The 26977-nt window shown below is 43.6% G+C and overlaps 1 protein-coding gene across 4 annotated transcripts in view; it reads right to left on the reverse strand.

The window, feature by feature from the left end:
* The window catches only part of CHD6 (chromodomain helicase DNA binding protein 6), a 130925-nt gene that overhangs the window by 98733 nt on the left and 5215 nt on the right, over nt 1-26977 (reverse strand). For 3 of the 4 annotated variants that reach the window (XM_083147650.1, XM_083147654.1, XM_083147652.1), the window contains exon 2: nt 3869-3919. In XM_083147650.1, the coding sequence (XP_083003776.1) occupies nt 3869-3901 (33 nt within the window). In that variant the 5' untranslated portion in view covers nt 3902-3919. Of the gene's footprint in view, nt 1-3868; nt 3920-19149; nt 19358-26977 lie in introns of all 4 variants that reach the window. The other variant, XM_083147651.1, reaches the window with a different exon arrangement.

The following is a 26977-nucleotide window of genomic DNA, read 5'->3' on the forward strand; positions in this document are numbered from 1 at the left end:
TTCAAAAAGCAGTATATAGTAAATCCACAGTGAGTCTATCACAAGAGAAAAAAAGAGTCTCTCTAAAAAATGAAGAAGTGGAGGTGCACCCTTGAGAGTAAATTAAGTAATTGACAGGAAGAAAATACTCTTTTCTTGGGGCACTCTTTTATGAAGATTACATTTTGTAATCAGTAGATCATGGTGTAGTAAAGTTAGGTGTAATGAGAATCTGAGGTGGGGTACATTAGAACACACTTGGTTAGAGCCTCTCCGTTAGGGCCACTCCTAGGTTTGAATCCAAAATAATGGTTAAATACTAGTAGCACAAAATTGTGGGGGAGAGTATTCCCTGAGTATATGAAAAGTGTAAAATATAACTTAATAATTCATTTAAAATAGGTACTAGACAGACGTTGAAGACATTGACACACATACATACATACAACAATAACATATATACACTTATGCTATAGGGTACACTATAAGTGATATCAAAGTTTATAGTAAGTGTAATTCGTCCCCAAAAAGACAAAGACAGAGCTAATACTTTGTTTCAAATTCAGTTATTACTCAGCGTGTGGGGAAAGAAACTTTGTATCTAAACAAGATAGTTAGTGTACAATGTATCAGACTGCTCACTGCAGTCAGTTTTGACACTTCTTAGGGTACTGCAATCTTATCATAAAGTTTGAAAGTATACAGGAAACAGTAAGCAGTGCACTGTATCGCTAATTAACTTTATGCAGATTGGCAGGGCCGGCTCTACCATTAGGCAGCTTTAGGCACCTGCCTAGGGCGCCAGGCTCTGGGGGGGCACCACCAGGTCTGCCTATCAAAATCTAAGGATGTCTATGAAGATCCTTGTTGTACTTAATGCAGGTGGCTGCTGTGGAACTTCATCTCCATATTTTCCCTTGAGGCATACTTCCCTACTTTGCTGCCCCCTCCTCCTTGTACTCTATTGTGGGTGGCAAAAGGAGCCTCCAGGGAAAGCAGGGGACTTGCACACCTTACCAAGGTGGGCAAGGGAGGACCACCCAATTTTTTGGGAGCCTCCCTGCCATTTCAGAATGTTTGTCAAGTATGCCTTAAGGGGTTGGAACATGGGTATTGGTGGCAGTATAGGGGAGGGGGGCATTAAGTTGAATTTTTGCCTAGGGTACTGTGAATTACACCGGCCCTGCAGATTGGTACCGGTGTATTTTTATAGTAACCAGTGAAAATATTTAGGGTTATGGAGATGACGTACATGACATGCGGTACGTGTCTAAAGCAGGCGTTAGACATAGGCCAATCATATATCTCAGCAGTTTAAATTTCTTTCAGCATTATTGACAGTTCCTGTAAATCTCTGAATATCAGTGCAAAATACATGTATCAACAGAGTCGTAGTGTCAACACTAGGTAACAATATTTTGCACTGAAATTCAGAGATTTACAGGAACTGCCAATAATGCTGAAAGAAATTTAAACTGCTGAGATATAGAATTGGCATAGGTCTAACGCCTGCTTTAGACACGTACCGCATGTCACGTACGTCATCTTCATAACCCTATATATTTTCGCTGGTTACTCTAATACCGCTTTCACACCGCCAAAACGTTTCAAAAACCGGTATTTTTAAACGGTATTTAAAAAGGGTCTGAGCCTTCACATTGCAGTAGATAACCGTTTTAAATACCATTTAAGTACCATTCACATCAGTCAACCAGTTTAATCCCATGAACACGTTTCAAGGCAGAATGCAGGAGACAGCCTATCACAGGTCTGTAATCTGTTGTTTTTACTAAATACCGTTTCAGAGCCATTCTCACTGCAATAAAAATGGCTCTGAAACGTGTAGGACTCTTTTTAAACGTTTTGAAATACTGGTTAGCTTTAACCGTTAAATCAACTCTGGCGCTTTCCCACTGCAGCCATTAAAGTTTTGAAATGGGAAAATAACGGCAATATACCGTTTAACACGTGCGGTGTGAAAAGGGTATAACAATACACTGGTACCAATCTGCATAAAGATAATTAGCGATACAGTGCACTGCTTACTGTTTCCCGTATAATTTCAAACTTTATGACAAGATTGCAGTACCCTAAGGAGTGTCAAAACTGACTGCAGTGAGCAGTCTGATACATTGTACACTATCTTGTTTACAAGCTGAGTGATAACTGAATTTGAAACAAAGTATTAGCTCTGTCTTGGTCTTGTTGGGGACAAATTACACTTACTATAAACTTTGAGATCACTTATAGATTATACAGTGTACCCTATAGCATAAGTGTATATATGTTACTGTTGTTTGTCTGTATGTGTGTCAATGTCTAAAACGTCTGTCTAGTACCTATTTTAAATGAATTATTAAAAGTTATATTTTACACTTTTCATATACTCAGGGAATACTCTCCCCCACAATTTTGTGCTACTAGTATTTAACCATTATTTTGGATTCAAACCTAGGAATGGCCCTAATGGAGAGGCTCTAACCAAGTGTGTTCTAATGTACCCCAGCTCAGATTCTCACTAAACCTAACTTTACTACACCATGATCTACTGATTACAAAACATAATCTTCATAAAAGAGTGCCCCAAGAAAAAGAGTCTTTCTTTTCTTCCTGTCAATTGGTTTGAAAAATGATAGGTAGGAGCAGATTGGCCGGTGATAAAAACCAGACACTTTATCACTTCATCGAGCTTAATAAATCTACTCCTAAGGAACAGAATACAGACTGTAAATCTACTTAAATTATTTGACTATTTCTGAACAATGTGAACATTATCTTTGCATATTTTTGTAGCTTTTTGTATCACCTATTACACATGACAATTATATATGACGATACAAAGTTTGATCATGTTACCATTTACACTGTAAGGAGATCTACTATTTTAAACCTCTCACTTATGTTGCTAATAGAAATTAAGGATCAAATCACAATTTAAAATAAAAAAAATCTATTTCAGACTTGGGAGTCATGTAATTTGGAATGATGTTGTAGAAAAATAAGCAAAAATATAAATTAAGGATATATTGAGGTGTTGCTGTTAAAAAAAGGAAAAAGAAAAATGTGATGGGGTAATTTTCTATAAAAAACACATAAACTGTAGCAGAAACCCAGGCACTCACCTTCCCTGCAGAGGATGGGTGGGGCTCATACTTTGGATATGCCGTTAGACAGCAGAGGACAAGGCCCACTCAAGTGCCACAGCACTTTAAAAAAAAAGTTTTGAGCTTTTCACCACCATGCCTATTTACAAATGGGAAGTCATGGCAGCACGGATGGTGTAATGGTTAGCATTACTGCCTCACAGCACTGAGGTCATGGGTTTGATTCCCATCAGTGCCCTAACTGTGCGGGGTTTGTATATTCTCCCCGTACTTGCGTGGGTTTACTCCGGGTACTCCATCCTTGTTGACCCCAGCAGTCAAAGAATATACCGGTAGGTTAATTCACTCCCAACAGAAATTAATCCAGGAGTGAATGCGTGTGTGTGTGTACATGTGGTAGGGAATATAGATTGTAAGCTCCATTGGGGCAGGGACTGATGGGAATGTTCAATATTCTTTATAAAGCGCTGCAGAAAATGTGTGTGTTCTAGAAAGAACGGTTAATAAATAAATAAATTAGGAAATCTCATTTGGCACGCGCGCACCTTTCAATCTATATGTCCCCCACATAGATCATTACATATAAATGTGTGTAATCACTAATCAAATCCCCCCCCCCCCCCCAAAAAAAAAAGAAGAAAACAATTAGCACTGTAGATACTCTTGTTTTAAATTCTATATTTTTTAGGTTAAGTAGGGAAACCCACCAGGGAGCAGAAATTAGGTACACTGACATGTTTACTTAAAATATATGTTATATTAATTCAGTAAAGATTTATACCAACCTGTTGCTCTTGCTTTTGTATTTTCATTATCATAAATAAAAGGTTTTGCACCTAGGAAACAAAAAGATGTTTGTATAAAACATTTGCTTTAATTTAGTGCAATCTACCATCACCACTATATGTAGGATATTTATTTTATTTATTAACAGTTTCTTATGTAGCGCAGCATATTCCGTTGCACTTTACAAAAGGAGACAGTGATATAACAAACAGGGTATTTACAGACAGTCAAAGGTATGAGGGCCCTGCTCTCAAACTTACAATCTATAGGGAAATAGGCATTGATACTGTAATCTTATTGCATTAATTCCACCAGAATGCAAAGGTTCCTGGCATGCTGTAAGATCACGGTGACCCAGCAGTTTGGCCATGGGTCAGGAGGATGGAAAATGTTAAAAAGAAAGAGGATATCACTCGCAATAGCTTTGTGCAGCATAAATGTAATTGCAGCTCAAGTACCAACAATGGTATATTTGTTGCAGTAAACAAGGCAGCTTTAGGGACCATAGGAACTCTTTTACTGAGGGTCTTGCCACCACCTGTCACAGTATACATCTATCCTTTTTTTTTTTTGTATTGATGTAGCTACTTCCAAGCATTAAATATGTAAAATCATTCTTTCAGCATCATTGCATTTTAGTATTTCATGTACCAGTGCCGTAAGTTCGCCTTATTTGCCCGGAGGCAAGATAAATATTGGTGCCCCCACACACACACACACACACACACACACAGCACCTTATATAAATATATGTATACATGTGTGTATGTATGAATGTTAGGTTTAAACCAGAGTGTGATGTCTATGGTCCTACTAGGAGGGGAAATCAGCCACAGAACCAATATTGTAGGCTTTCAATTAACCAATTTAAATTTGCCGGGGAGGAGAGGTGCCCCCTTGAGAGCAGGAGCCCGGCGGCAGATAACTCCATTGCCTCCCAGAGTTACACCTCTGTCATGTACATTGCAGATTTTTCAGCAATAAGCCAATTAGGATGTAGTCTCTGTTTTAGGACATTCAATAAAAAAATGGCGCATGGCACTTAACTAGGAATATGCTGTTTACTGCAACTAAGCCACAGGCATGGTGTATCTCCCAGGTTAAGTGCCTGGTGCAATGAAATCCACAGAATAGCTCCTGGTACTTAACCTTAGAGATACATCACTGCAAAAGAACTTCACTCCCCCCTTTTTCAGAACATGGCATAGTGGTTAATGTTACTACTCATGGCCTTAGAGATTCAGGTTCTATTCCCACTATGGTCCAATCTGTGGTAGTTTTGTGTTCTACCCTTGTTTGCGAGTGATAACAAAGAGTGTTCCGGTTTTGTAAGAAAATTTTAAAAAATAATGGGAAAATACTGAAACGACAAAAAAAATGAAAACACCCAGTAAGTATATGTAAATGTGATAGGAAACATAGCAACAGATGTGAATGACTAAACAATTTTTATGAAGCGCTCCAGAATATGTGCAACTTTAAGGATTTATAAAGATAATTGTGATCGCACGAATATGGAGCAAAGACAATAGGGACTTTCAGTGCATCCAATGGAGAGACTTCTTGAGCAACATTCCAAAACAGAACACATAGCACAGATATCCAAGCTGCATAGCCTTTTCTTTTTCATCCATGGGTGACAATGAAGAAGACTGGGTATGGGTGGAGATGGAGGAGTATAGGCACTAAATAGTTAAAGTTTGACAGAACAGACTCTTCCCCTTTTATACACCACCCCTTGCTATGTATAGTCAAGTTCTTTTCATGCTCATAGGAGCTAAGCATTTTTTTTTTTGTCAGTTGCTGTAACATTTTATTGTTCTTTATTTTATTTATACGTGGCTCCTGATGCCAATAGGCCAGGTGGGGGACTCTTCTCCGGTTCTCTCCTCCACCAACCATTTGAAGGCCCTCTTCTAGAGGCAGCTCTGCCAAAGGTCTCTACACGGAGATGCCAGGCAGCCATTTTCTTAGGCAGCTATCCTCCTCTATACATTTCAGCTCCTGCTAGGTTTTAGTTTCTATGTCGCTTTAAGTGCTGCTATAGCTGGACACCAAGAAACTTGGGGAAAATCCCTATTTAAAGTTGAAATTGTTTGAATTTGGTTCAGAACCCTTAACAGCCTTTCTGCATAGGTTATGTTCTGTCCAAAATCAGCCAGTGAGGCAAATTGCAGAACAAATTTTTAAAAAGATCAGTGAAGCTAGTCTTATAAGCAACAAAGAAATATGTACCAACTATTCTACTGTACATACAAAAGTTGACTTTGTTAGTGTAGGACAGTGGTTGCTTGTGTTCTTTGTCCTCATATACTAATAATATCCTATTGCTATCCTATTGCTAAATACACTGTACAAGACTGTATCAAATGGAAAGTATGATTAAATAACTGGTGCATTTCATTTGCTATACTGCACATGCTACATTATGTGGTATTTATTCTCCAAATGCAATTCTGGTGCCGTTAAGCCCAGTATGCGACACATTCTTTCCTGATGTAATGATCTCTGTGGCACAAAATCCAATGTACAAACTTTAGCATAGCTAATTCAGCTTCATCCTGGATGCCTCTTGAGAAAAGAAGCACTGTGCAGACAGACAGAGAAAGCATCTCTGTCCTTCAAAACACCACATCCATCGCTTGCAGGTCTAAACATTAATCTTCTCCTGGCACAGTCACATCGTCAGACAGATTCTGCCTTCTGCTGCAATGTGCTCTGGAACGGCTGCCAGGCTTCCAGAGAGCAGCACTTCTCTTTGTATGCTGGAAATCTCGCGGGAACGGTTGTTGGAAAGTGTGTGTATATGTATGCATAAGATCGATAGATAGACAGCCGGACAAACAGACAAAATGAATGGGGATCAAGTAGCAAACTGAAATGGCTCTGCAAAGAATCGTTTAGCAACGTACATTTGCACTTTGTTTAAGGATAGTCACAATTAAATTTGTCACACACATTTTTAGACCTATGCAGTATGAACCTTGGGGGTCATTCTAATTGCTTCGGTCCCCTGCGCGATCGCACGAGTGATCAATGTTTTTTTACTGTGCACACGCATAATGGTTTATGCACGTGTGCAGGGTCCCTGTGCAAACAGCAACGATGACTTACATGGTCACCAAGCCGCTCGCACGGAGCAGTGCAGGCTGCAGCGCAGCAGCGGGGATGGGTGCCGCCCATGGGAACGCCCAGCATTTCATGGGCGTTATAAGGACACGGTAAGCTGCGAGCTTCCGAGTCAATTAGAATCTGGGCCCTTAATGCCTGGATATAAGCAAGCTTAACAGGAAGCAGCACTGATCTCTGCTCAATCAAAACTCAGGCTTATGTTTAACATAAACACAAAACTTAATAGCCTATAAAAAACCTCTTAAGCATCATACACATGGGGCACTCCAGCATTTGGGCTGAGAGAAGTGCTTTAGTGGTATTTCATACCCTACCATCCACTAGGGCGTGGAGGAAGAACAGAATACTGTGCTGAGGGGACTGTGCCAAAAGCATGGCGAGTACAGCGAGGGGACGCAGTACACTTTGACAGTGCCCACGTCGACTATTCGGGACAAAATGTGAAAAACTCATGTCGACCTTTTGACAGTCAACCTTAGCCATGTTGACCAATTTCAGAAGTCGACCCTCCAGCAAGTAGCATCATTCATGTACTTAAATTAGCTTTTATTAATATAGCCCAGTGGTCCCAGTTCCTGTGCCCAAACACAAATTCATGGTCCAATGTAGCCTGAAAGCACGGATCCAGCAAATCGGGCATTTGTCTGAGAATGTGCAGGAGAGAAATACCACGATCCTTTTACATGAAACATGGTGGTGGAAAACATTGTCTTAAGTGAAATAACAAATTCCCCAAAATAAGAATCAAATACAGTAACAAAGAAGGCCATGGCATATCAATCACACAAATGCAGTCCAGGAAAATAATTCCCTAAAGCTGCCAAGTATGTCCACCTGTAAGTAGTGTCACAGTCACCCCACTATGATGATGGCACAAAATCATGGCTGGATGATGCCCTTAACCACTCCCAGTGCTGTACAGCTGATATCTACTTTTTTATTCCCCTCCCTTCCCCCAGCACTGGCTGGCGTTAAACCCTACTTGCCCCCCCAGTCCTGTTGTGATACTATATTAAGTATTAGCTCATGTTTTTCTTTGCAAGCAAGCTCTCAAACAGTTTTAAAGGGTGTACACACAGGGAGATTTTGGCTAATGGACAATTTTGACTAAGCAATTTTTAGATTTTGACTAGATGCACTGGAGATTTTGACTAAAGGCCCATACACACTGGGCATCTTTGAGCTGAAAGTTGCTAAAAACAGCAGGTTTGAGCAGCTTTCAGCTCAAAGCCGCCCAGTGTGTATGCCTCACCGATGAGCGCTACTGCACGCAACATCGCCAGGAAAGCCGTTCACCTGCTGGTATTACCAACAGATGAGCGGCTTTAAGGACGGCTTTGCATAGTTCTGCGTTGGCGCCGGGCAGGGGGAAAGCCGCTCAGTGTGAATGCACCGAGCGGCTTTTCCCCCCAGCGATGATCGTAAGCATCACTGTCCATACACGCTGGGCATAGTCACCTAGTGTGTATGGACCTTAAGTGATTTTGTCTAAGTAATAATAGTCTATGATCTAGTCAAAATTGCCTTGCCTGCACAGTCAATCTATTGCTGCCCATACACTTGTGCGATCGGACTCGAGGAGACATGCAGTGCGATGTCCATCAAACTTGATCGCATCTTGTGGTGCTAAAGTGCCCCCTTTGCAGCACCCGATGCCATATGCCATCTTGAGATGGCACATCGGGTGCTGGAAGAGGGCGGCGTTATGTAGCGCAAGAAGTAGCGCTAGCGGGCGGCGAGAGTCAGTCAGCGGTGGCGGCAGAATTGTTTAAACACTGGGCAGCCCTCTGGTTGGCTGAGATAGCTCAGCCAATCAGAGGGCTGCCCAGTGTTTTAAACACTTCTGCTGCCTATGCTGACTGACCTCCGGTGCCGCTAGCGCTACAGCTACAACGCTGCCCTCTGCCCACCATCTCCCATGCCGCCAGCGGTCCCTCCGACCCTCTCTCCCCATGCCGCTGAAGAAGCGTTCCCTCCACCCCCCCACCAGCGGATTACATGCCATTGCTCCTGCAATTTCAATAAATATTATGTCCAATAATATTGAGACCCGACATTCGACCGGCGTGCCCGCGCATTGTGTCGAATGGTACACATTTTGTGCATACAATCATTCGATTTATCGGCGATGTGGTCGAAATCGAATGATTGCATGCAATATCTCACAAGTGTATGGGCAGCATAAGCTAAACAATCTATGATAGACAATATTGACTAAGCAGGAGAAAAATAGGGAAATTTTGGCTAACCTTCTAGGAGATTTTGACTATCTAGTCAAAATCTACTGCCAAAATCTCACCGTGTGTACACCCCTTTAGAGTGGATTCACCCTTTTCTCTCAATCAGGTAAGTATTTTACAAAGGGTTAAGTTAAAGGTTAACAATGTTTTTTATATTAAAACAATCCAGTTTGACAATACATTAATGTTACATTTTTAACAGTAGGTTTTGCACAACTCTGACAATAGCAAACAAGGTTTTATTTCACTGCTGTAGTATAGACAAGTACTGTATCTTGTCGTCCAGCTTCAAATAGGTCATTAATTTACCATACAAAGCATTTAATCTTGCCAAAAACAACTCATAAATTATTCAAATGAATAACTAAAATATTTTACTATAATATTAAAGTTCAAGTCATTTTCTCTACATTGCGCAATTTAGCTCTAATGGTGTGTACACACTTGTACAATTTAGACTATTACAATTAATGGTGTGTACACACTTGTACAATGTGCATGAGATTTTGACTATATAGTCAAAATCTCATCTGGATCTCATGCAGATCGCACAGGTTTTAACCCTTGCAATCCCGATGTGCGCTCCCGTATCGCAGCCAGAAAGTCTTTGCTGCATAGTCTATATAGTGCAGATCTGCACTATGTAGTCTAAATTGTATGCAGATAGTCGAAATTGTATATATTGTATGCAGATAGTCTAAATTGTAATATAGTCATGATTGTACAAGTGTGTACACTGTATACAATTTAGACTATCAGCATACAATTTAGACTATATAGTGCAGATCTGCACTATATAGTCTATGCAGCAAAGACTTTCTGGCTGCGATACGGGAGCACGCATCGGGATCGCAAGGGTTAAAACCCATACAATCTGCATGTGATCCAGATGAGATTTTGACTATATAGTCAAAATCTCATGCACATTGTACAAGTGTGTACACACCATTAAGGGGAACTGCTATTCTATGCACATACACGTATCTTGTATAGGTACTTAGTTATAATATGAAGTTTAACATTTAATGTTTCTTGCGCTGACAACTCTGTTTATAGTTCCTTTGTAATTTTCTTTTCTGCTGCTATATTAGATCTCCTAGTTTAATTAGCAGTGAATGTCCTGAGGGAGCCTATAATGAATATGCAAAGTCTGCCTCCCTATCCAAAGTCTGATCTCAAGCGCTGGGGAATACTTTTAGGTCCACCACTATTGGCTTTCATGGATATCCAGGGCTTGACTCAGATACCAGAACTGCCAGACCGCACCTGGGTTTTTCGACCCGGATGCAACCCAGCAGTTGTTCCCTTTTACTCTGGTATCTCCAGGCATTATGCCGGGAGGGCGATGCCGGTGAAGTTGGGCCCTGAGCCGGTGCTTGGAGAAGAATCATCTCCAAGCGCTGGGAAACCCGCCAGCCGGGACCAGACGATGCCGACCTGGGGGCAAGCTCAGCACCCAGAAAACCTTCTGGGCTACCCCCCAGCCTCCGTCCATGGAGGTGAATGGATGCAGAACACAGGCATCCATTCACAGCTGCTGTCTACATAGTACCACAGACTGCAGTGGAGGCTGTATGCGGCCCCTGCCCAACCTCCGGACTGAACCTATTGGTGGAAATGGGTGCCGGGTCAGATGACCCAGGTTACCCATTTACATCGCCCCTGACTCCAGGGAAGCCCCGTGTCCGACCCTGAACTGGGGTTATTTTTTTTTACCCCTTTTACACCAAGCCCCGGCCCAGAGTGGAGCGGCAATAACCCTGGTCGAGGCTCTGGTGTGAAATATCTGCCCTTTTTATGGAATAGAGGGGCTCTGCGTCGACACCCACCTCTGGCATCCTTCAGCTAGGCCGGGCCTCTGAGACAGCTGAAATCTGATGCATCTCTATGGGATTCACTGCGCTGCTTCCTGATGGGAAGGAACACATTGGACACCGGGCACCTGTGCTGCATCACCGGGATTCGCCTTATGGTAATTCTTGCCACATTTACTGCCTCTGCAGCACTCATCACAGAGTGCACCTCTGCTCTGCATCTCTCTCCTCAGCAACTGCTCCATTTGTCACAAGCAGCTCTGCTGTTTACGCCCCTCTCATCCTGGGCCTGTGGGGCTCTCACTTTGCCTTTGAGCCACCTTCAGATTAACTGTCACTTATCAGCCTCCCATCTCCCTTTAGGGAAGTTTAACCATCAAGATAGTTTGTGATTAACCCGCCTCCCCTCCATGAGGGGTTTCTGATATAATACTAAACTCTCCCTCTGTGAGGGGATTGAATCCCTATATGTTCCCTATGTGAGGGATCTTCAATAAATAATTTGACATATTTATTACAATATTTATGAATTTCTGGAATGTCACACTGTCCCAGCTGTTAACTGCACTTTTCCCCTCCCTACCCCCAGTACTGCCTGCCCCTAACCCTCATGGTGCCTCAGCTTATATCTACCTTTATCCCCTCCAAACCCCCATCATGGCTGCTCCTAACCCCCTTCTTGCTCCCCCTAGTGCTGTCCCAGCTGCTAACTACCCTCATCCACTCCCTAACCCTAGCAATGCCTGACACTAACCCCCTTCTTGATCCAAAATTGTCCATCAGCTGATATCTACTTTTATCCACTCACTACCCCCTGCACTTGCTCTGCCCCAGTTGTGTACCAGCAGCAAACTATCCCTAACCCTAGCACTGCCTGTGCCCAACTCTCTCCTTTCCCCCCAGTACTGACCCAGCTGATATCTACACTTCATCCCCACATTCCTATGACAACCGCCACTGTCCAAGCTGCCACATGAACCCAGCACTGGCCCAAATGCTGCCCGCCCCCCACCACCCTATACTGTACTCGTGATTTAGTGGTGTACTATGATTTAAAAACATATTTATTTTTTAAATTGTATGTGTGACTACCCAAGGTTTATGTGAAGGGCATGTGGGGTGATCTGATGCTGCTGCCCCCCCCCCCACCCCCCCTTTTAGGGAGTAGGGGGAAGAAATCAAATATTTAATGCCCGGCTCAGCTCACTTCCTATACCCAGTGTATAAAGCATATGGGGTCTATTTCCTAAGCCTTGGCTGGATATTTATGAAGCAGTGAGGAGAGACGAGAAGTCAGCTGGTGGAGAAGTTGTCCATGGCAACTATAATTTTATAGACTGCACTTGATAAAGGTTACTTTAAAGCTGATTGGTTGCCATGGACTTCTTCTCCACTAGCTCACTTCTCCACGCTGTTTCATGAATAGATCACCAAAGCATCAGCCAATCAGCTCCTATTTGCCATTTTACAGGCACAGATAAAATAGCAGTTAGGGGTTGGTGGGTTGGTTGGTACCTTGTGTTAAGTATGGTTAAGTGATAAAGTGGAAGGTGAGAACACACAAACCAGTCAAACCAAGACATTTTCAAACCCAGCCTATAACTTGACATTAGGAGAGGACTGGATGGTGCATTATCACTTTCCAAGGCTTAATACACCTGCTCCTATATCTGTCAACTTTGTTTACAACGAAGGCTTTGTAAATAGACCCCTATTTCTCCATTGGATGAGTGGAGAAAACAGTATTTCAGTAATAACATATACCTTGGAGATAACAATTTACAGTTTCTTTTTTTACAATATAGCCACCATTTATTAATTCATGCAGATTGCCAAACAGTAAGTAGCAGAAGAGCCGTCCATCCAAATCATCATTTAACCAACTTCCATGGTGTCAGCATCAAATTATAGGACTAGAATTAATGGATGCTGGGAGGTTGATTATCACCAGATGTAAACTGCATGACAATTTAGCACTATACTCCATGATCTAAATATATTTTCCGAATGTCTATCTGTCTATCCCTCGGTCTATTCTAAAATATAATGGTCTATGTGAAATTCTCTAGGTAGCCTTCAGATAGTAGTGAGTACTGAGATTCTCCCCCCAGGCATGGGAGGAACCTCAACATTTAGTAAAAAATATATCATATATATCTATATATATCTATATCTATATCTATATCTATATCTATATCGAGAGAGAGAGAGAGATAGAGATAGAGATATATAATAGAAAAAAGAGGGCACTCACCAATCGTTGAATAAAACATGAAAAAAAGATTTATTGTTGCTCAGATAACAGGGCTAAAGCTTAGCCCTGTTATCTGAGCAACAATAAATCTTTTTTCACGTTTTATTCAACGATTGGTGAGTGCCCTCTTTTTTCTTTTCTCTGCCGGACCCCCTACCTTCTATATATATATATTCTCTACATGCGGTTTTTATTGTCGATAATCCTGTGAAGACTAATAAACAAATATCGGAAGATATCATCTTGTCGCTTCATTGGATGTGGACCTTTTAAACTGTATTTGGACATTAATATTCTAAAATCAGGCACCATACCACTATTGGGTAGAAATATTGGGTTTTGTCTGTTCCCTACCCCTCAGGGAACCGAGTGGTGAGGCTGCCAAATATTTAAACTCACAATTGCAAACTATATATATAGGAACTAGTCGCCTTTAAGAAAAGTAAGTTCGAGAAGGTGAACCGGGATTATCTGGAACAACGGGTCTATATTTGGACCACTGGTTCTACCAGGAACTCCCGCAGATCGACACGACAACGTCGCCAAGCTAACAGAGGCGGTCCTGAGACTGACACTAGTAGTGAGTCGACAACATCACAGGCCGAGTCCAACCAGGCTTCAAAAAACGCCAAGCGCCCTGGTGCAGGGGTCCGCACCAGAGCAGGCATCAAAAAAGACAACGGCCCCAACGCAGGGGAGGACAAGGGCGAAGGATCCAAAACCAAGGGACGCACCAAGAGAACCTAATCTTTAATTTAACCAACAGAACTCTGACCGATATGGAAACGCGAGTGCTCAATCGCGGTCTATCATTCGTCCCTACCAACAAGTGGGACGATTTCAAATGGAGGATAGACTTGAACCACCTTCACAGAAACTTAAAATTGAAAGACTTTTTCGGGCATCAATCAGGGGACAGACTTGAACTTGTCCCAACCCCATATGATATCTTTAAGAAGAAGTCACGGTTCGACCCACCTTCCAATAATATCGCAATACAGAGCTTTATCAAGGTTCTTGATTCACAGGTGGTGATGAACGTCCCTAAAATTCCTTCACACTCTAATCTTTCCCAGGAAGAATGGAAGGCCTTGAAAAATTTGAAGTCTTATGAGGACATCATGATTCTCCCCGCCGATAAGGGTGGGGGGATCGTCCTTTGGGATGTGACGGCCTACAAACAGGAGGTCTTCTCACAACTATCCAAACCGGACACTTATGAACGATTGGTAGCAGACCCAACGATCGGCTACAAGAAAGAGTTGGATCAGATTCTCACCAATGCTGTCAATCAGGGCTGGATACCCAACACCACTCGTGAATATCTTACCACAGATTTTCCAAGGACACCAGTCCTCTATTGTTTGCCGAAAGTTCACAAAAATGCCCAGAGTCCTCCCGGCCGACCCATCATTTCGGCCCGGGAGTCCTTATACAGTCCCATCTCCTCCTTCTTAGACCACTTCCTGCAGCCATGTGTACAGCGACTACCTTCCTATCTTCAAGATACGACGGACCTGTTGAACAAAATTGAAAGGTTCGGGGATCCAGTACCTGACATGTGGCTTTGCTCCTTGGATATCAGTAGCCTCTACACCAGCATCCCGCATGGTGAGGGGCTGCTGTCCATTGCAAAATTGCTGGAGTCTGACCCTCTTTACACTGGCCCTCCCGTCCCATTTTTTAACCAGTTACTGGAGCTGACGCTCACCCGTAACTTCTTCATTTTTGATAGAGAGTTCTTCCAGCAGCGGACGGGGTGTGCCATGGGATCTCCCGTGGCACCCTCGTTCGCTAATGTCTTTATGCACTTCGTGGAACAAGACCTGTTCCTGCAGTCCAGTTATGCCGCCTCAATAATTTTTTATTTGAGGTACATCGATGATGTCCTGCTGTTTTGGACAGGTACCCGGAATGCGTTTGAAGATATGGTGAAAGAAATCAATCTGAGGGACTGTCCAATTAAATTTACTTACGAGTTGAGTCAGACGACCATCCACTACCTGGATGTTGAAATTTCTATACTCAATGGGAAATTAGAGACATCCCCCTTCTCCAAACCCACCGATCGAAACACCCTATTGAGTGCCCAGAGCCACCATCCACCCGCACTCAAAAAAGGCTTACCCTTTTCTCAATTAATCCGGGTGAAAAGAATTACCAGCAGAGACGACCAACTCTCCTCCAATCTTGACCGCATGGTCAAAAGATTCTCAGATAGAGGATATTCTGCTCAGACGCTTACACATGCTAGAAATAAAGTCAATAATCTCTCCCGGAGCCAATTGCTTCAGAAATCAGGGCCCAAGAAAAACCTCGATGATAGGTTCGGATGGGTGCGAGAATATAACCACACCGATGATGTTATCTCTCAAAACACCAAGCTTCTATGGCCGGTCATACAGACTGACAAGGATCTTCGAGTACTGAAGAACAAGACCCCCATGGCATGCTACAAACGCGGCCGTAATCTTCGCGACTGGATCGTGAGGTCGGACATTTCCCTTTGATTACCACCAAACACACAACGCAAACCCGGGGGGTGTACAAGATGTGTGGGATGCACCACTTGCAGTGGGATGCGAACCACCAAATCTTTTTCCCACCCTCACCTGGGACATCAGATACCCATTAAGCATGCTGTCACTTGCTTAAGTACCCACGTAGTATATATGATCACATGTCCCTGTGGTCTATGCTACGTGGGGAAAACAATCCGAACCTTCAGGGAACGGATAGCGGCTAACCGATCCGCCATAAAGGCTGCACTCAATAACAAAGAAAATGATCAGCCGGTAGCTCGGCATTTTGTGGCTGCCAAACACTCTCTGGCCAATCTGAAATATGTGATCATTGATCACGTGCCACTGGACATTAGGGGCGGTGATAGGGCTCTTAAATTGCTCAAATTAGAAACTTATTGGATCTTTCGGCTTCAAACCTTAAGTCCCAAGGGACTGAATGAACACATGCCATTTAATATTTTTCTCTAATTCCCCTGATTCTGGCCTCCTGATCTGTAACGTTATGTCAGCTCTCTACACTGATACTGTTAACTGTTGGTTTTATGCACTTATGTTTATTTTTTTCATTTTTTCACTTATTTACTGTTTTGTCTCCTTTCCGTTCCAGACAGCTTCTAGCGGGTTGCCTAGCAACCGGATGCCATCTACGTGTGCTCCGTGACCAGTGTGCTTATGAAGTGCACTTTGTTCAGTGCACTCTTTCCTTGACGCCAGCGAGCGCTACACACAGCCCGGTGGAGGTCCCATAGCGGCGCTTTGGAGACATAGATATTCTGATCGTGGATGTCGTGGATGCCGGCTCTGTGTGACTAACAACACGGGCTGGCGTGAGGCGTTTCCCAGGCAACCAGGGAATGAGCACGACGCAGGCTGATGACATCAGCACGCAGGCCTGACGGACCCGGAAATGGCTGGGAGACGGGAGCTGACACCCTGGAAGCTGGCGGTGGGATTGGATGATCTTCACACAGTGCACGGTATTTATGTTGTTCATTGTTTAGTATGCATTTGGTTTGTCTTGAGAACGGAAGTAAATTCCGAAACGTTGACTGTTACCAGTGTCTGGAGTCTTCTTATTCAAATCCGTGGAGTGCTGCTACGCCATCCCCCTTGCATTTCCTCTACCTGCAGCACCCCGGTCAGATATCTCATTTTATTGCTGGAGTGCCGGTTTCTTCACATATATATATATATATATATATATATATATATATATATATATATATATATATATATATATATACATACATACATATATATACATACATATATTTATTTATTTATTTGCAGTTTCTTATATAGCGCAGCAGATTCCGTTGCGCTTTACAATAGTAAACAGTGATAAAACAAACTGGGTAACAACAGACAGACATGGAGGTAGGAGGGCCCTGCTGCAAGCTTACAATCTATAGGGATATATATATATACATATATATACATATACATACATACATACATACATACATACATACATACATACACACACACACACACACACACACACACACACACACACACACACACACACACACATATATACAGGTTGAGTATCCCCTATCCGAAATGCTCGGGACTACGAGCATTCCGGATAGGGGAATTTTTCGGTTTTTGGAATATTTTTTTTTAGGCATACTTACCTGTCCCCTGATGGTGTCCGGTGGTCCCTCTGCGTCCACGCAGTCCCCAGGCGTCCACAGCAGGCCTCCGGCATCTTCTCTGGGTCTCCAGTGGTCCCAGGAATGCATTGCGCGAGTGTGCGCGCGCACCGGTGACGTCACCGGTGCACGCGCACACTCGCGCAATGCATTCCTGGGACCGCTGGAGACCCTGGAGAAGATGCCGGAGGCCTGCTGTGGACGCCCGGGGACTTGGTAAGTATGAAAAGAGGGTTAGGGGGGGGGGGTTAAAAAAAAATAATTTTTTTTGAATGATTCCAAAAACCACGGTTTTTGGAATAATTCGGATAAGGGATGTACGGATACAGGATACTCAACCTGTGTGTGTGTATATATATCTATAGATAGATAGAGATTTTTTTTTTTTCTTATGGAACAAGATACCTGTATCCACTGGTAAATTACAATTTTAGGTGGCCATTTCCAGTGCAGATGTGTCTTAATACACCTATCCTTTTGTGCCATATGGAGCATTTCAGACACACTGCCACAGAGGTAGAGATTCCTGTACCTTCATACATTGTTGTGAATTTACCACAAAGGATGGACAACAAGACTTTACTGAAACCCTTGTTTTTCAGTATTAAAAACTTGAGATGCACTCAAGTTTTCATAATAGTGAACATGAATGATGAGGACACAGTTGTCTATGAGCAGTGAGTCCACACTTAGCAGTAAGTAAATTGGTTACAATGACTAGTACCGTGGAACAATTTGTAGTGCTGTTGATGCTGCAGCAGCCCTACTGTATACAGCAAGAATACCTATGCCAGGTGAAGTAAACATTGGCCCAGAATCAGAACTATGTTATCACTAGATTTTTATTGGCATGATTTTCCAATGTGATTGATTCAGTGTATGTGGGCACACCAAACCACTGAAGGCTGTAAATTATGGCTATAAACAAAATATCAACATTTCTAACCCATATAACATAAGAGATTTTCAGGTGATGGATAACAGACATTTTTCTTCTGTCTTAACATGACTGACTGCAATCTGTTCAAAACCATGTGTCACAGACTTTCAAAACAGAAATACGTTTGTTATTGGTGCCAATAAAGGCCTAGTTCTAGGAGTGTGTTTATCTTCAAGGTAATGGTGTTGGGCATATACTCAGCTAGTGTAGGTTTTTGCAGAGGATTGGGGTTCCTTGACGATGGTTGCAATACTGCCATGCAGCTGGTACCATGTACAATAATATGCATGGCAGTAAGTGTGGGCATATTCCTTTTTTTGTTTTCTACCAACTTTCAAACCTTTTATCACATTCGTATTCATAAAGTCTCTGGATGGGTCTATTCTGATCCATTTGGCACCAAACAGATGACTAATAATGAAAGTAAAATATATATATTTTTTAAATCACTCCTACGTTTTTCTAAACGTACACCAATTTACAATTATTCGTTGCCTAACAAATTGAGACACACACATTTTACGATGTGTTACGAGCTTAATAAATCTACCCCTCACTGGCTTACTGTACATGTAATTCCACCATTTGTTTCAGCTATTACTGGGCCTCCAAAGATTTATATTGGACTCCAAATATTACCGTAATTAATGCGTTACCATTCAGGAAATCCCTATAGATTTCTCCCTAAGGGTTTAACCACCACCAAAACACCTCACTCACCTTCTGAACGATGGGTATGGGTATTCAACACTGGCTTCACCCCACGCTTCCCATCTGCCCGGCACGAAAGTTACACACCACTGAGGTCTCATGAAAGTGCCAGAGAAGTACAACTTATTGTATTCATCTGGTCAAGGAATTCTGAAATGTAGCTGCATAACACTCAAGTGTAGAACCAAAGATCCATATCCCTTTCCTTCTGCTTATACTGACAAAACAGAGAGATTGTTTTAAAAGAGGCTATTAAATTCATATAAAAGTTCACAGATAATGCAGTTGAGATGTCAAGGCAAATTCAATGGGGTCTTTAAATCTCCCTCAAAGAAGCAAAACGGGAAGGTTCCTCCAATCCATTGTTAAAGCCAGAATGTTAATAAATGTTAATAATGATAGACATCCCTTGCCATTTCGGAATTACTGACCCAAAGACAACTACAGGATGTCTCAACAAAGAATTGCTTATCACAAGTCAACAGAACAGATTTGATGACTGCATTTTACGGTCAGCCTTTTTCCTTATTTTAAAATAAGCATAACCTGCAACCCGAAGCATAACCTGCAACCCGAATGACGAGGGAAAACGGTTTTCCCTCGTCAGAAGATGTGCCATAGCCATCTTCTGATGCAGAGGAGAATGGCCTGACTGGTTCAAGCTGAATGTAATAACTGAAATAATATTGTTACAATAGCAGTAATCTCCATATGTAATTTTAAACTGTATGTGGATGGGCAAAAGCTTACAAAAACTGGGGCGAAATGTAATAGGGTGCGATTTTTTAGACATGTGCGATTTTTGGTCAAAAACGGCCGAAATCGCACATTTTCCGAAAATCGCACTTTTATGCAGCCCACACACGCGCCGATGCCGGCGGTGCGATGCTGTACGATGAGGTGCGCGCTCCCGCGGCACCTCATCGTACAGTACAAAAAGTATGTGCTGCACATACTTTTTGTACTAGCTTTTTCTAGCACAGCATCGCATCGCATGCACATCGTATGCACAAGGCATACGATGCGATGCTGTGTGTGCTAGTTAAGCCCACAATGCACGCTGGAATTGGTGCGTGTGTGGGCTGCATTAGAAGTGCGATTTTTAGACACATTTCAAATCGCATCCAGATGTTTTCCCATTATAAAGTATACAACTCGCAAATGTAATAGGGTGCGATTTTTGGTAAATGTTACCAAAAATCGCAAAAAAAAAATAGACCAGGTTCTGACAGGCGACTTTGACAGAACCATGCACAGATCATTGAGATCTGTGCATGGTCCTGTTAATAAAAATGTGTAAAAGTGTTTTTATTAAAAAAAAAAAACGGCGTGGGGTCCCCCCTCCTAAGCATAACCAGCCCCGGGCTCATTGAGCCGGACCTGGTTCCAAAAATACGGGGGGACAAAAAGCATAGGGGTCCCCCGTATTTCTGAAACCAGCCCCGGACTCTTGGACCGGTCCTGGTTCCAAAAATACGGGGGACAAAAAATCTGGGGGTCCCCCGTATTTTGAAACCAGCACTGGGCTCCAACAGCCCGCGGTGTCATGCCACAGCCGGGGGACACTTTTTATACAAGGTCCCCCGGCCAAAACATGAGCACCGTGGCTGGTCAGCCTTGGACGGGGTACCTGGAGGAGTGGGGACCCCCCCCCAATAAAGGGGTCCCCCCCCCAGGCTTCACCCGTCCAGGGCTGAAGCCCGGGGCTGTCACTGGCGTCCGTGGCCAGTGGACGCCGGCCTGATAGGGTTAAATCGATCATACGTTACATTGCTTTATACCGGAGAACTACAAGTGCCAGCAGACCTCCCCCGCATGCTGGGACTTGGAGAACCACAAGTCCCAGCATGCGGGGCATTAATGGGCCCGCTGGGACTTGTAGTCCACCTGTAAAAAGAATGTTTATAAAAAACACACACACAGAGAAGTAAAAGTTTATTACACACACACCTCACTTTTACACCAGCGTTACTTACCATTCCTGGATCCAGCGCTGGTCTGGCTGCTTCACAGCCGGCTCCCCCCGCACTGACAGGCAGCGGGGAGAACCGGCTTTCTCCGTTGCCTCTAACAGCTTCTGTAGCGCTGTCCCAGTGCTACAGAGTCTGAGAGCGCGATTGGCCGATACGTCTCCATGGAGACGCATAGCTCAGTCCTGATTGGCTGAGCTATGCGTCTCCATGGAGACGCATAGCTCAGCCAATCGCGCTCTCAGCCTCTGTAGCACTGGGACAGCGCTACAGAAGCTGTTAGAGGCAACGGAGAAAGCCGGTTCTCCCCGCTGCCTGTCAGTGCGGGGGGGGGGGAGCCGGCTGTGAAGCAGCCAGACCAGCGCTGGATCTAGGAATGGTAAGTAACGCTGGTGTAAAAGTGAGGTGTGTGTGTAATAAACTTTTACTTCTCTGTGTGTGTGTTTTTTATAAACATTCTTTTTACAGGTGGACTACAAGTCCCAGCGGGCCCATTAATGCCCCGCATGCTGGGACTTGTGGTTCTCCAAGTCCCAGCATGCGGGGGAGGTCTGCTGGCACTTGTAGTTCTCCGGTATAAAGCAATGTAACGTATGATCGATTTAACCCTATCAGGCCGGCGTCCACTGGCCACGGACGCCGGTGACAGCCCCGGGCTTCAGCCCTGGACGGGTGAAGCCTGGGGGGGGGGGGGGGAACCCCTTTATTGGGGCGGTCCCCACTCCTCCAGGTACCCCGTCCAAGGCTGACCAGCCACGGTGCTCATGTTTTGGCCGGGGGACCTTGTATAAAAAGTGTCCCCCGGCTGTGGCATGACACCGCGGGCTGTTGGAGCCCGGTGCTGGTTTCAAAATACGGGGGACCCCCAGATTTTTTGTCCCCCGTATTTTTGGAACCAGGTCCGGATCAATGAGCCCGGGGCTGGTTATGCTTAGGAGGGGGGACCCCACGCCTTTTTTTTTTTAAACTTTTTTTTTTTAGCACAAAATCGCATTTATGAAAATGCGCACATTTTTATGACTGAAAATGCGCACATTTTCATGACTAAAAATCGCCCAAAATCGCGGCAAATCACATTTCTTTGCCGCAAATTCGCATCTCATTACATATGCGAATTCGCTGCAAAAAATGCGATTTTTAAAAGGTGCGATTTTTTTTTATTCTAAAAAAATCGCACCCTATTACATTTCGCCCCTGGTGTTTTAGATTGAAAGACATAACTGGTCTGATGAATCTTACACCCCCTTTTACAAAAAAGCAATAACCCAGGTTAATGTTTGGTGTAAAACAATAAATAACTAACCCGGGTCCTGTTAACCGGCAATTCAACCTGGGAAAAGTTCCAGGTTGAACACAGATGAGACCCAGGTTCAGAGGCAGTGTAAATGGGTAAACCCAGGTCATCTGACCCAAAACCCATTTACACCAATGGGGGAGCCCATACCTCCCTATCGCAGTGCCCTGCGGTCAGTCCAAAGGTTGGGCATTCATCTAATCCCTGCTCTGCTGTACTATGCAAACAGCAGCAGAGCAGGGATTAGATAAATGGATGCTGTGTGCGGCATCCATTCATTTCACGGACTAAGGTTGGGGGGCACACGGAGGCTGAGGGCAGCCCAGCAGTTTTTCCGGGTGCTGGGCTTGCCCCCAGTGTGTCAGTTGGTATTGCGGGGATCCTGGCTGGCAGACTTCCCGGCGCATGGGAGATGATGTCACTTCCAAGTGCCAGCTCAGGACCCGCCGACATCACCCACTTGGCAATATGCAGGGTGGGTATGCCAGTTGAAAAAAAGGGGCAAACGCCGGGGTGCATCCTGGTCCAAAAACTTAGGTGCAACCTGGCATTTGTTGTAAAAGGGGTATTCATACCTGTCACAGTGCAGGCGGTAGGCTCCGAATTCGAACTCGACAGTCAGAATTCTATGTTACAACTGTTGAGTGTTGCAAAGTCCGTAAATTGCTGTAAAATGGCAGTGAATTCAACAATCTGCAGCCATTTCCGCCAAAACAAATTGAACTTTAAAAAAAAAATTCAGATCTGATATCCTTAAATCAGTGGTTCCCATACTTTTTAGAATCATGGCGCACTAGAGTATCAGAAATTTGTTTGTGGCACCCCAAGGCCAAAAGTTTTGTGAGTAATTTAGAAAAAAATATATTAAATTAAGTAAATTGTGTTTATTTGTCTTCATTAGGTTCAGTTATGTGGTGAGGGTCAGGATCCCCCTTGATTTGTCCACATATTTTATGATTAAAAGTCACCATCAGTGGTTTTGCCTATTGTACTGGCCATAAATAATTTGAATTGGTCCTGAACTACCAACCCAAGGCACCCCAGCAAGTGCTCCTCGGCACCCCAGGGTTCCATGGCACAGTTTGGGAACCACTTCCTTAAATGCTGTAGTTAACAGCAGCATTGGATAGGCGAGTACCGATATTACCCATTGTGAAATATCAGCACAGATTGAATACCCCCTTACTGAGAATCAGGTTTGTAAACACGGAGCAAACTATGACCCAAGCAGAAGTTTAAAAAATACTCTCATGTGAGCAGCGTGCTCTGCTGTAGTCTGTACAGATTACCAAGATCTTTGTTATGGTTTAAAAAATAGAAAAAAAAAATAAAAAAAAAAAAAAATCAAGTACAGCAAGCACCAGGCTCTATGAGCAGGTCCTGCTCCTGGTAATACTAGGAAAAAGGTTTAAGGCTTTTCATGAATCAGCACACGGCTCAACAAGGAGAACCACAATATCACAATATCTACATATACTTATAGTATACACACACCAAATATTGTAATTATTTATTGTACACAAACACTCAAACCTACAGAAATACCTTGTCCCTGCGGCTAATAAGTCCATTCTCCTGTGGATAGTCATAGGGTAGTATTCAATGAAAATTTTCACCCTGTGCAGCGAATCCTGTTTAGGATTTGCTGCACATTCGCCAGCATTCGGAGGACTGGAGGATTCGCTGCCAGCCCTCCCTCTATTCAACGCGCCAGGAGCTCGCTGCCCATGATGGCAAATTTGTATACCCCCCGGCGAATGCCGCAGGGAGCCGGTGGAAGGCAGGGAGGTGGAAGCCTCCCTGCCTGTGCCGCTCGTTGCACACAGCAGCAGGGGAGAAGGAGGTCTGGTGGGGACACAGGCAGCAGAAGCTGCCTCCCCAAGGAAACTGGGCAGGTGGGGAGGTGCAGGGTGCTGGTCCTGCTCCTGCATATGTAATGAGCTGGACCCAGCGCAGTAAATATTATTGAGCGACTCCCCTCCCCCCCCTGATGACGTCATGTAACAAAAAAAAAACAACATTAATAATTAAATATATATTCTTGTGCTGCAAGTTAGTAAAATAGTGAAATTTATGATTTTTTGACCCCCCCCCAAAAAAGAAAACCTTTATTTTAAAAGATCACATTCCAGTTCACCGTAAAAAGATGTTGAACGGTGAATCGCGGCGAAAATTATGGTGAAAGCAGTTCTCCATTCTAGCAATGATTACACTCTCAGCGAATTAGAGTCAAAACCCCATTGAAATACACCAGCGAATTGCAGCATGAAACGGAGAATTGGCCGGCATCCACTTTTCGCTTTCGGCGAACAGTGATCGTTGAATAGGATGAATCAGATTTTCAGTGCAAAGGTTCACCGCAGAGTGTGAAAACAGCCCGATTCACCAAAAAAGCAGTGAATCGAGGGCATTGAATATTGGCCATAGGTAAAAAAAATTAAATAAAAGACTTACAGTAGCACTCATCCCAGAAGATGTAGCAACACTTTATATACATGCAGTATATACACTTCCATGTCCGCTGCAGTCCCCAGATCTAAAATCCATAGAGCATGGGTTCTCAAATTAACCCTCAAGAATTCCCGACAGCTCATGTTTTGAGGATTTTTGCCCGTGGAAGCAGGTGGGATAATTACTGACCTAGCACAACAGATTAACTGTGCATGATTTAAGAAATCCACACAATATGACCTGTTGGTGGTACATGAGGAATGGAGTTGAGAACCCCTGTAATACAGTATCTTTGGAGTGTATTTGCAGATATCTAGGGTTATTTTCACTGGAGAACTCACATTGCAAAGCCTCATAACGAATTGACAAAGTGAAAGTGGTAGTTATGATGCAGTTATTGTTTTACATGCCCCTATATAACTGAAATGAGTAGCAACCATGACAGTGGGGTTAAGTGTTGAATGAGCCGTGCCTCAAATTAGAAAACTACCCATTCTGGCTTCAGTTATCCTGTAATAAAAGCTAAGCATGAAAAATCTTGTTCAGGCAGCGACCTGTATTGGACAAGTTTCCAGAAAAAGTTAGGTGCAAGCTATTTTCTAAGAAAGCATACACAAGTAACACACAATAACACACAATATTTAAGAATGCAGTCATACACAATGATTTCATTATATGGTGCAAGACAGTGGTTCCCAAACTGTGTGCCGTGGCACCCTGGGGTGCCTTGCAGGGGTGCCTGGGTTGGTGGTCCAGGACCACTTCAAGTTTTTTATGTTCCTTTTAATAGTCAAATTGTGGACAAACAGAAGGAAATCCTGTCCATTACCACATAACTGATCCTAAGGATGAGATAGAAACACAATTTATTTAACTTAATATTTGTTTCTGACTTTCTCAATGAGAAAGCTTTAGCCTAAGGGTGCTGAGAAAATATTTCTGATGCTTTGGGGTGCCGTGATTCAAAAACTTTGGGAACCCCTGGTGCAAGAAATAAAACAGCATCCTATGTAAGAATGTCAACTTATAACTGCATACAATCTGAGTGATCAGCTCATTCTGGTAATGCATTTAGCAACCAAGTTCCTCCACAAAATACAAGCCTGTGCCCATTTGTCCCCTCCACCCTTTCTCTACTGTGTATTGCTGGAATAATCTGAATCACTTCTAAAACTGGGTACACACCTATAAAATCGTCAGGGCATTCTCCCGACATCGGCGGAAACAGATGTTGATTTTACAGGTGTGTATGCAGTGCGAATGCAGGAGTGTTAAGGTCCATACACAACGGGCAATTATGTCCAGCGTGTATGTATCATTGCATACACACTGATCCACTTTCCCCTGCCCAGTGCTGTCAGCAGGGGGGGGGGGGCAGCTTTGTAAAGCGCAGCGCTATGCAAAGCCGTCCACAAAGCCGCTCAATTTCTGGTAATACCAGCAGATGAGCAGCTTTCCCTGCGACGATGCGGGAGCGAGCATCACCGCTTATCGGCGGGCCTTACACACTGGGCGGGTTTGCGCTAAAAGCTGCTCAAACTTGGTGTTTAGAGTGGCTTTTAGCTCAAAATCGCCTAGTGTGTGTGCCTTTATCCAGTAAACAGCTTACAACGATCCTGCAATGGTCAGGATTGTTTGACCCAGTAATCTGCTTTTACTTTTGCAAGCAACATGATAGCTCTTATAAAAAAAAAAAAAAAAGATCTGAGTGATGCAGTAGGTCGACGGTGTCTAGGTCAATAGAACGCCACCATCTAGTTGGACAAGCTGAAGAAAGGGATAAGGCTGAGTTGCCAAATAGAGCATATCACAAGTAGGGATGCCAATCCTGGGGCATTTTCTGAAACCCGGGAATCAGGATACAAAAATACCCAATCCTGGGATTAGCATCCCTAAAAGAAAACTGTCCCTGTTCCACACATTACATTACTTGGGGGAGTGGAGCAGGTGGCAGTGGTGTGGCGGAGTGAAGGCAGTCGGGATGGGTGCAATGCTGGTGTGTTGCCGTGACCAGTCAGGGGCAGAGGTTTCTGGCAGCGGAGGCCAAATAAAGCTGCGCAGGCTACAGGCTGGGGTCGGAAACAGGTAGCAGGTTGCTCAGATGCTGCCAGGCATTAGACTG

The sequence above is a fragment of the Crinia signifera genome, chromosome 6, assembly GCF_055691185.1.
Source record: "Crinia signifera chromosome 6, ASM5569118v1, whole genome shotgun sequence".
In the NCBI taxonomy this organism is placed as follows: Eukaryota; Metazoa; Chordata; class Amphibia; order Anura; family Myobatrachidae; genus Crinia; species Crinia signifera.